The sequence below is a fragment of the Phalaenopsis equestris genome, unplaced genomic scaffold (assembly GCF_001263595.1).
Source record: "Phalaenopsis equestris unplaced genomic scaffold, ASM126359v1 Scaffold000434, whole genome shotgun sequence".
In the NCBI taxonomy this organism is placed as follows: domain Eukaryota; kingdom Viridiplantae; phylum Streptophyta; class Magnoliopsida; order Asparagales; family Orchidaceae; genus Phalaenopsis; species Phalaenopsis equestris.
The window spans coordinates 289,501-300,766 of record NW_018164875.1 but is presented as its reverse complement, the minus strand read 5'-3'; the positions used below and the strand labels follow the sequence as shown (position 1 = coordinate 300,766).

The 11,266-nt window shown below is 33.8% G+C and overlaps 1 protein-coding gene across 1 annotated transcript in view; it reads left to right on the top strand.

Moving 5' to 3' along the window:
• Positions 1–524: 524 nt before the first annotated feature.
• The window catches only part of LOC110027649 (afadin- and alpha-actinin-binding protein), a gene marked incomplete at its 5' end in the record, with an annotated part of 42,670 nt that continues 31,928 nt past the window's right edge, over positions 525–11,266 (top strand). The window contains 8 exons of the mRNA XM_020729161.1: positions 525–542; positions 648–745; positions 7,412–7,508; positions 7,614–7,703; positions 7,843–7,905; positions 8,071–8,145; positions 8,321–8,386; positions 8,456–8,533. Of these exons, the coding sequence (XP_020584820.1) occupies positions 525–542; positions 648–745; positions 7,412–7,508; positions 7,614–7,703; positions 7,843–7,905; positions 8,071–8,145; positions 8,321–8,386; positions 8,456–8,533 (585 nt within the window). The remainder of the gene's footprint in view (positions 543–647; positions 746–7,411; positions 7,509–7,613; positions 7,704–7,842; positions 7,906–8,070; positions 8,146–8,320; positions 8,387–8,455; positions 8,534–11,266) is intronic.

Genomic DNA, 11,266 nt, shown 5'->3' with positions numbered 1-11,266 from the left:
ATATATATATTGATGTTTAAATGTCACATATGAAAATACATAGGAATTGAAATCTTCCTAATTTCCGTCCCCTTCAACACTTCTACTCCGCCGCTTCTGTTCAAAATTTCTCACAGGTCAAACAGTACGCCGGCGAAGATCCCCACAGTGTCTTCGTTACTGAGCCAGGCGAGACCTAGTTACCGATTCGAGATGCATTCGACTTATTCCGACTTTGATCTTGGGGTCTCTTCCTCTCTCGCTCCCTCTCCCTCCTTCATTTTCTACTTTTCTCTGACCGGTTTCTGAATCAACAATGCAGGCGTCGGGGCTGCCGGCTCTTGGAACCGGGTGAGGAGATCTCACTTTGTTGAACCAATGATGAGCTATTTATTGGTTCTTTGGTAGGTGTTTATGAGTTTTCTTGCTGGACGGTGCAGGGAGTACAGCTTTGCTGAGGTCGGAAACCTGGAGCCCTCCGCCAAGTACCTAAATCAGACGTTGGTTACCTTCGGATTTCCTGCCTCGCTCGATCTTTTCTCATTAGAAACATTACAGATCCAGTGAGTATGAACGATTTTTTTTTTTATTTTTTATTATTGTTTGATGTAGAAAGCGTTGTGATTTTAATTTATTATTATTATTATTATTATTATTTTGGGTTTTAGGTTTCGGTCGCAAGAACTTGCAATTGCATATATGCTCTGCTCCAGCTGAGGCAGCGGGATATAGAGTTTCGGGAGTCGTCGAGTGAGCAGAGGCAGAGGTTCCTTTTTTTTTACCGATGTTTTCAATTGAGCATTTCCACTAGATATTGACAAATGAAAGTTTTGCCTTATTATTCTGTTTGTTGATCGTCCGAAGGGGTTTTGTTTCGAACTTGAGAGAGCTAATATAATGATCCAAGAAGATGAATCACTTGAGCCGCTTGAATGCACCCCACTGTACAATGGAGACCTTGCCTTCCATTAGAGAACCTTGCTTTACTCAACTTTGCATGATCAATGCTTGAACCAATCTTCAAAAGGGCAGCCAAAAATTTTATCCATTGATAATTTGCTTCCAAATAATACAACATTGGCTTTTTGTATTTAGTGCTTGACTACCTAGTGACTAATGTACCTCTATAAGCTGCCTTATTATTAAAAAAAAATGAATATTAAAAGAAAATGAAATATGAATTAAGTATATTACAAAAAAGAACAAATAAATTCTATGAAATGCTGAATTGATTTTGAAGATTCTTTTAGTCGACCTTGAATTCTAGTTAGATAACACTAGCTAATGTTTGAAATCCCACAATCAACCTAATGGCCTTGCACATCATTTCAGCCAGGTCATAAGAACTCATCTTTGAAGAGTGGTAGTCATGTATCATGCAAGCTAGGAGACAAATATTGAAGTTCAACATGCATAATTAAGAAGGTCCAGTTATTATTAAACATATGTGCTTGGGCAAGGGTAGTATTGGGATGGATGGCCTACTAGGAAGCCCTAATGTTGCACCCTTAAAAAAAAAATATATGACTAAACATATGATTTAGAGTTGACGGCGAAGTTGATATATAAATTGCTAGCAAAACCCCATTTTTAAAACATATGCAGTTTGTAATAGCTCTAACCTTGATGAGATGAGAAGTCGTTCATATTGAAAATAGGCTTCATTATTATGCTATGAGTCAAAGCAAGTACATATGCTTGTAATCCTAACTTTCTAATAATATTATATAATTTTTTATGGTCTTAACTAGGCATGGAGATTTTTAAAGGTGCTTAGTATGCAATTAAGAGGTATGCAAATTAAAACATAATAAGTTTTTTCTATAATTTTAAAATATTTAAAAGCAAGTCTTATAGCTTTGTAGTCACCATTAAAAATTGCTAAATTTTATTTTATAAGCTACAAATAAGATTCATGTAGTCGACCCCACTCAAACTTCTTCTTCTTCTTTTTGTTCTAGCAAGCTTCAAATATCCCCCAACAATTCAAAACAAACATGTAATGTATGTTGGGGTTATGTAAGGATGAGTATAAGTTGTCTTGGGAAAATAATGTGCTTAGAATGTAAAACAATAGATAATTATTATTTTGGATTTTTTAAGACTTAATTAAAAAAATCTCTCAGTAGGCGTCATCAAACATGATATAAGGGCTATATGAAGATAAACTATTCCTTCAAAGAAGCTTACACAAAATGATGTTATTATTACTCCAATAATCTATATAAGAGAGATCTACATGCATAAATCTTAATATTCATATATTTATATATTTACTTATTAAACAACTAAATCTTTATTAAAAAAAAAAACCATTTTATTCACTTTATTGAGTCTGTTGCTCTGTCGACCTCCTCAGGAATTACACCTCAATGTGCTCCCAAAGCTTTGGTGCAATAGCGCACGACCCCTAGTTAGCAATGCTTAGTACACCCTTATAGTATTTGGAGGACATGAATTTTCACCTTGTTTGCATTTCATATGAGTCCAAGTACTTATAAGATACCCACCTAAGGGGTCATTAAAACCATAACATTTTGCCAACACCTTCTGAAGTCACTTACTATTTTGATTATAGTAAATTTAATACACTTATGATAAGTATTACTATAATAATCATAGTAGTTTTTTTTTTTATAATCTAGTTAATGTCCATAATACTTGAAAATTTTGTATTCCAACAAATGCGGAAACATCATTTTTCTTTATTTGGCAGGTACTAGAGTGCTCAACATTTTAATATTAATGTAAACATTGTAACACCATGATTTTTATCCTTATATTGTTGGGTGGTGTATCTTACATTTAATAACCCTAGATTAGTAAGCTATAGTCAATGATGATTACAAACATAATTGTATGCATGGAATGATGGCACAAGCAAAGAAACATGGATGCTATTAGGATTTTGGAATCTCAATTTAATAAAGTTAATCGATGTTTTGATGGAATTAATAGCAAGCATGATAAATAATAAAGTTCTCAACTCAAACCATATAAATTCTAATTCTATAAAAAATAATTAATTATAACTTGTATAGTGCTTGGTACATCCGAGAACCAATAATGTCAAACTTTAAAAATTTGTGGACTGTATTATTAAATTTATTATTGTTAAAAGCTTTGTCCAGTACAAATCTCTAACTATATTAGTATCTTCAAAATATAATAACTTGCAACTCATATCCTATGTAATATTTCAAAAAATCATTGAAGTGGGATAATTGATGAGGGATCCTTTTTCCTTCTTTTTTATTGGAGCATCCTAGGGCTAAGGATTATACCATACATAAGATTTGGCTCATGAAAAATTACAATCCTAAATTTACATATGTAAATTAATACTCAAGTGTTGAATAAGATGAAACTTTGACACATGTTGATTTTCTAAGAAACTGAGGTCAATTCTTCTGATGAAAGCAAATATTTCATAAAAATGAGAGTAAAGGGATCGCCAAACTTGAGAAAATGCTCAAGTAAGGTCTGTGAATTTAGTTTAGTGGCAATCTAGTTTGTTGATGAACTAGTCTAGGCTCGCTTCTGTTAAGATGATTGGTATCCCTTTTTCCCCTAATAATTGGATGAAAAAGGTTTAGCATTCACTTTTAGGACATAAATAAGATCCAATTTTAGATAAAGATGAAGTATGGTTGATTCTAGATAGGTCAAGAAAATATTGATGGAGTTTGTTGAAGTTTTTATTAGAGAAGCTGGAAACGGAAAATAGACTTTTGAATGTTGTAGACGACTTTGATTTAGCGACATGGGTTGGTGGTGATTTTAGAGTGTGCTGGTGTTAGCATTTAGTGATTGATATCTTGGGTGGTTGAAAAATAATCCATTGTCAATTGATGTCAGGATTTATTGAAAAGATGAAATACTGATGGGAAAATACAAGGTGACATTAGTTTTGCTACATGGAATTAGAAAAAGGAGAAAATCTACTATTATATCAATTGATGTTGGCAACATATAGAGAAGAAATTGGATGGTACAAAAGGTTTTAATAAGATATTAATGTTTTAAGAGGAGAAATCATTGGTTTTGAAATTTAGAAGGCAAATGGAGGCTTCTATGGGGGGATGGTTGAAATAAAAAAGTTTATATAATAATAGCAGCAGCAACAACAACAACAATAATAATAATAAAAATAACCTTAACTATCCCATTTACATATTATTGTCCAAATTTCATTATTCATATAATATCCATTAATATATTTAATGAAGACATCAACGACGAAGAGGAAGTAAAAATGGATCTTATCAGATGTAAGAAAATCATGATGGGATCTCGCCAAGAAGGGCCTTTGATTGTCATCCTTTTCTTCATCTAGACCACCGCCACCCATGCTCCATTTGCCATGTTTTCTCGCATCAACTTCATAAATTCCTTTTATTGCTTTGGCTCTAGCTGTGATGCCATATTCGATTTTGCCATGGACATCCTCACAACTCTCACCTTCTGTGGACAATGACTTCTTCCGCCTAGTCATTGGCGAAGGTCATTAGAACCTGCAATGCATGAAAGACGTGGTGAGATAATTGTAATTAAGTGGGCGAGGGAGTGTTATTTTAATTTTTGGTTATATAAAGTTTTGGGTATTTTGTGACTAAATAGTGAAGTTTAGGTGTTCAATATATACATGAGACAGTTTTGAGTGTTATGTATGTAAATCCCTCTAACTTAAAATGTGGGGAGAGGAAGAAATTGGATGGTGCAAAGTGTTTTTAATGAGGTTGTAATGTGATAGGAAGAGAAATGTGATTGGTTGTGAAATTTGAGGACAGGTTACGGAGGATTTTGATTGGTTCGCATGTGGGTGATTTTGCGAGGAACACTGTAAAAGTTTAACCATATTTTGAAAAGGGCCTTCAAAAATTGAATTAATCAATAAATTGCTTCCAGATAAGCTGAGTGCTATTTAAATAATAGCTTGTTAACTATTAATACCGTTCTAGAGCTTCTGGAAGGCGCGAAAGAACACAAGAAAATGGTAGGTAAGTTGTTGGTTAAGCAAGGAAAGTGGACAAATGTTAGTTTAAATTCTGTGTGAATGGTGGGATGAAAGTGAATCAGAAGCAGGAAACTCTATTTTTTTACTGTCAAACAACAGTAGGCAACAAATTGGCAATGAAAGAGGCGTTCAAATGTCTAGGAGAGATCATCATTTTGATCCTATCAAGATACAAACATTTCAACTAAAAAAAGTCCAAAAATACAACACTTCATTTGGGAAATCAAGATAAAACATATTTAAGTACAAAACTAAACCAAAATTCTTCTCAAAATAGCAAAATAAACACAAAGAGGTTCCTAATGGAAGATACCTTGATTAAAAATAACGAAATTGGAAAAAAACAAAAAAAAAAAATTACGGTTGTGTCTGATAACCAGGCAAAAAAATGAAGTCGTGATCGCAGAAAGTTTCGATTTTTTGGCAATATAATAATCTTGCAGCCGCGGGTGGCGGGATTTAATTTCCTAGATGGGAATGATTTATGAGTGTTAGAGTTCTCCACTTTGTCTCCACTTTGAATTAATTTTTTTTCTAGCAGGGCAGATTGGGATGCTTCATTGTCTGTACTCTTACTGCTTGATCTTAAAGTTGAATTTTATTGGAAGGGTGGTGCGAGCCTGATACTGTGGTGTTGTCCTCGACTTTTAGAGCTAGGTGTCTGAACATCCCGTTAGGTCCAATAAATTTGCAACCACACTACATTGTCAATAGACAATCAAAACCTTCCTAGATATCTGGTTATGGTGTTTTCCTCGGGCTCCACTAGTTCACAGGTCAACATAAACTGCTTGAACTCGACTGTATATTCTTCCACTGAAAGATCTTTTTGCTATAAATGATGAAGCCTCAAGAACACATCATGCCTATCATGCATTGGTAGATATTTATGCTGCATCTCTTTTTTCATTATGGACTAGGAAGTGATTTTGCTTTTCTCTCACATTGGCATAGCTACTTTAAATTTTCCCACCACAAAAATGCGTCATTCTTGGGCTTGATTGTTGCAGTTTTACCTTTCTGTCTGGTGGGACATCATTGTATTAAAACAATTGCTCTATTGTTTGGAGTCACTTGATGAACTTGTTCTGTTCCATGTATCCATGTGACCGTTAAAATTCAATAAATCTATCTTTACTCCGAAATTACCCTCTCATCTATACTTAATGCCAAATTGGTACGACATTGTCTCTTCGTCACTTGAAGCTATTTGGGGGAAACCGTTGTTGTTGTTGGTGACGAAGAAAAGAAAGGTAACTTTGGAGTAAAGATCAATTTTACCTTTCTTCATCGACTTCACTTGGGTGATCCTTGTTGTTGCTGTCGGTGACTTCCCTATGTTGCATTCTTTCAAAATTAGCGAGCCTCTGCTGCAAGTGGACGATTTCCCGCTACATGTCCTCCATGGTAATTTTTTTAGTATCTCGTTGAGGGTTTCTCCTTGACGACAACGTCTTGTTATTCCAACTGAGATTCCGACTAGCTCAAATACTAAATGACACCATTCAAGGGATCATAGAAGGTGTGAAATAACGCAAGAGAAGGGTAGATAAACTGTTGGGTAGGTAAGGAAATTGGGAGTATGGATGTCAGTTGAAATCCGGTATGAATGGCACGATGAAAGCGAATCGGAAGTGGAAAATGGCTATTTTCTGCTGTCAAACAGCAGTATGCAGCAAATTGGATGATGAAGGAGTCTTCCGAAAGTTTTGGAGATATCACTATTTTGACCCTACGAAACTACATACACACACCACATTAAAGAATTCCAAAGATACACCACTCCAATAGGAAAATCAGGAGAAAACATCTCGAAATGACATAAACAAAACTAAAAGTTGTCTCAAAATAGGAAAAGAAACACATAAATAGATTCCTGATAGAAAGTACTCCAATTATAAATAACAAAATAGAAAAAAATGAAAAAAGGAAAATACATTATGACTGAATCTGATACCCAGGCGGAAGAATCATGACCCGTGATTGCGAGAAGCTTCAGTTTTGTGGCAATAAGGGTATCACACAATCACATATTCTGAGATTTCGTTCTGCATCTTCAGTGACGCTCCTGTTACGCTCCCGAGTCACTATGTTTATGCATGATGTGAATGGACTAAAAAAAATAATATGGACTTTTGTGCAATTAAATTTAACAATAAAGAAATACTCTTTAGACTATTGAATTGTTACTGAAGTTTTTTTCTGGATTTCGTTCTGCATCTTCAGTGACGCTCCTGTTACTCACTTTTAGATATCCAATTTAGGAATCGTGATGGATAGCAATTTGAAATGGCTCAACTCTTTTGTTTGTTTTTATTGTGGTAGCTTTAATTGAAATTCTCGCTGGACTTTTTGAAGAGCTTTTTAAACACTTTCCATGCAGTTCTGCTAAGATAGCTTTAAAATTAATTGCAGGTTACAGTCCGACATTTCTAAATTAGAGGCAAAGGTTGAAAGACTTGATGCGCAATTAGCTTCCAAAGATCGAGAACTTGCTACATTAACCCGAACGGTTTGTCTGGCATTTCTTGATTTAGAGAGAAGGTTTAGATTAGAAGCTAAGAGAGTTATCTTTATGGCTAATAGTTGTCAATATTTTATGACTTGGCATAATTAGGAGGCTAAAGCTTCTGCAACTTTCAAAGCACAGATTGAAAGATTACAACAAGAGCGAGATGAATTTCAAAAAATGGTTATTGGACACCAGGTAAAGTATCTTGTCTTGAGGCTAATTGTCTTTTCCAAATTTAAGCTTGTTAAATAGTTCATCCATTTCTTTACAACTTAAAAAATTTGTTTCCATGCTGTCCACTAAATTAACTTATTTATTCTGTTTCGATATTAAGCAAGCACGGACTCAACAACTTCATGAAATGAAGAAAAAAGAGAAAGATTACATTAAGCTGCAGGTAGTTTTCTTTGTTTGAAAGATAGTTTGAACCTTAGACTCAAACTTAAACTGTTTTTGTAAAGACAGTTAATTTTGTCCATATTATGATGGTAAAGCTTCACAAGAATTATTCTAAACTCTGGTGAATTGAATAAGATAACGATTTTTAGTTCTCATTCTGTAGGAGAGGCTAAACCAGGTTTTGATGGAGAAGAAGAAAGAATCCCGTTCTGGAATGGAGATTATGAATTTACTTCAGGTATACTACATGAAATTCATTTCTATATTTCCTCTGACCTTCAAGTCTAACATTTTATTCCTTGTGGAGGTTAATAATATTGCTTTTGTTCATTGGATTTTCTACCCTCCCGGCTCCCCCTAGCTTCTTTTAGCTATGATTTTACATAATCTGATTTCAATGCCGATCTTAACAGAAAGAAGGACGTCAGCGGGGAACATGGAATGGAAAGAAAGCTGATGGCGACTTTTATAAGATGATTGTATGTTTGAAAAATTTCTCTTAACTTACGTTTTGGGCACACTGTCGTTATGTCTCTGTCTGTTTACAGGTTGATGCTTATGAAGTGAAGAAGCAAGAACTTATGGCAGAGAATGCTGATTTGCGGGCATTGCTAAGATCAATGCAGGTATGCAATTATTGACCCATGCTCTTAATTGTTTCTTGTGACAATTATATATGGGTAGAAAAATACAATTATTGAATTATTATTTTTGTACGAGCATGTGTAACTATATAAATGCAAGAGAAAAAATAATAAAGAAAAATACAATGTGGAGAATATCATAGAAAATGTAGTGCTTGTAAAAGGTGTAGATCACTTTTAGATATAATAACACTTGCTCACAAGTTCAAGGTAGCATAAAAGATATCAATTTGAACTTGAAAATTGTAGCGACCGAAAATACATTTGTAGGTCTTATTGCATGAAAATTGTGGGTTATTAAGAGGAGTGCTTTAGATCTGTGAAAGATAAATTTGTGTGAGTCAGATGCAAAGAGTCAACAACGAGAACTTTGTTAGAGAAGGCACAACTAAGCTAATTCGAAAAAACATATAGATATAAAGTGCTGATGGAGTTAGCAAGTGAGACCATCGTTAAGAAGTCAACAAAGAGGTTGATGTAGTAAGGATAAACGCCATTGACAAGTAGCCAGTGGAGAACGTAGGAGATCTTAGAAAAGTTATTGAATGTATTGCAATCATGCTCATCTTTTGTTGTGATATGTGTGATAAATGATCTAAGTGGAGGGCACTATCAAACTTAAAGTGGAGATGCGGTTTTTCTGGAATAAGAGAAATGTTGGTGCCGAGTGATCCATAAGTGACATCTTGCAAGAAAAATATAAGATTGCATGCCAAAGGATTTGGTTCTTGATGACCATGTTCTAGGGGATGCAATAACAGGGTATCTATGATTCCTTGGTGTAGATGCCTATAGTGGAGATCTAGTGATTTGACATTTGAGGTGTTGGGATTTATTGCATGTGATGGTTGGCGATTAAATTATAGTGCTGCAAAAAATCATAAGTGATTTACGATCAAGTAGGAAGATGCCAACAAATTGCTTGGACTATGGAGATTAGAAAGTTGATCAAAAGGAAGTGACTAGTAGGGCTGTAAACGAGCCGAGCTTGAGCGAGCTCAGGCTAGGCTCGTGTTCGGCTCGTACGAAATAGCTCGTGTTCGAAATTGGCTCGTGTTTGAAATCGGCTCGTGAACAATGTGTTCGTGTTCGACTCGATTTAAATATTCGCGTTCGTGTTCGACTCGAAATTGGCTCGTTAAACTATAATTGAGAAAAATAGATGTAAAGTGTGAGATTCGAACCTGGAGCAAATATATGTTATGATTTAAACATAAAAATATATATAATATATTATTATATAAATAATATATGTAATATATTGTTATATAAAAAGTTATATAAATTTTTTTTTTTTCTTCCTGGATCAAATCTATACAAAAGAAGACACTAACAACATTGCTACATGAGGTGTTATGATTTAAATTTAGACATAAATACACATTACTATACAAACGAACGATCCGAACACGAGCTGCTTAACGAGCCGAACACAAGCTGTTCACGAACAACGAGCCAAATTGAGAGCCCTAGTGACTAGTCACGAACAACGAGCCAAATTGACAGCCCTAGTGACTACGCTTGTAGATGATAATAGCCTCTAATAGATTGATACCATCCTAGAAGGGAGAGCGAATTGTAAGAGACATGTATTTAATGAATTGGCATTCTATTGCAAGCATATGTGTGCCTACATAACTAGAGAAGATAAGAATGATGAATATCTTTAATAATGAATAAATATAATAATAATAATAATAAATAGTTTAGATTTTTACTATAAATATTTATTTCGTATGATAATTTAAATTTGTTTATTGCATTAGTAATTTTTTACAATCATACCTAAAATATAAGTGAAAATGTCTTAAATTATTTTTACTGGTTCTCATTGGTTAACTGAACCTTTCACTTAAATTTACATAAAAATTTCACATTAGGCAAACATTTTAACTCGAAATTCTCCAATTTGTGAAAAATAGAACAACTGCGTGTTTATGCGACATAACTTTGGAAGATGTGAAATTGATAGCTTGATTAAATCAATTTCTTGGTTGTTTATGCTTGGTGTCTTTGAAAATGTTACATAAATAAGGGTACTGACTTGACCAGTGTGATATTTCAACGTGGAAGCAACAAAATTGAGTTCAGTGGTGGCATAATACATATGGTGGGTTAGGAAAGATTATGATTATCTAAATTGTCATATGATTGAAATGAGTATTTGATGATATAATCATATTATTGTAAAATTTTGGATCTTTCTACCATTACTTTTAATACGAGTTGATGCTCCATCATATAGTCAATTCCTGCGGTTCTTGATTATATGCTTTTTCAAGATTAATAAATATCATATGAAGATTATTTCTTTATTTTCTATCCTTCTCCACTATTTAGATTTATAATTACTACAATCATAATTATCACAATCGTAAGAATTATAGAGAATGTTGTGATTTGTTGTTAAAAAAAATTTAATATAAGTTTGAAGAATGTAAAGATGTCAAATAAATGATTAAGCATTTGGGTGCCAATATTTAAGAACGAATGTAATTTACAATTGTAATAATAATAATGAAATTAAACTTACAAGTGTCGGCGCTAAAAGGGGGAAAATTAAAAATTGGCAGGTGATTTGTTCAAAAGTTGTCCGTAAGAAGCTGTCGGTCGCTGGAAGTGAAGTCCCGTCACCCGCTTCGGAAGGACGTTTTAATGTACATATATATATATATATATATATATATAATTTTAGAAAAATATGAAATCAAACTG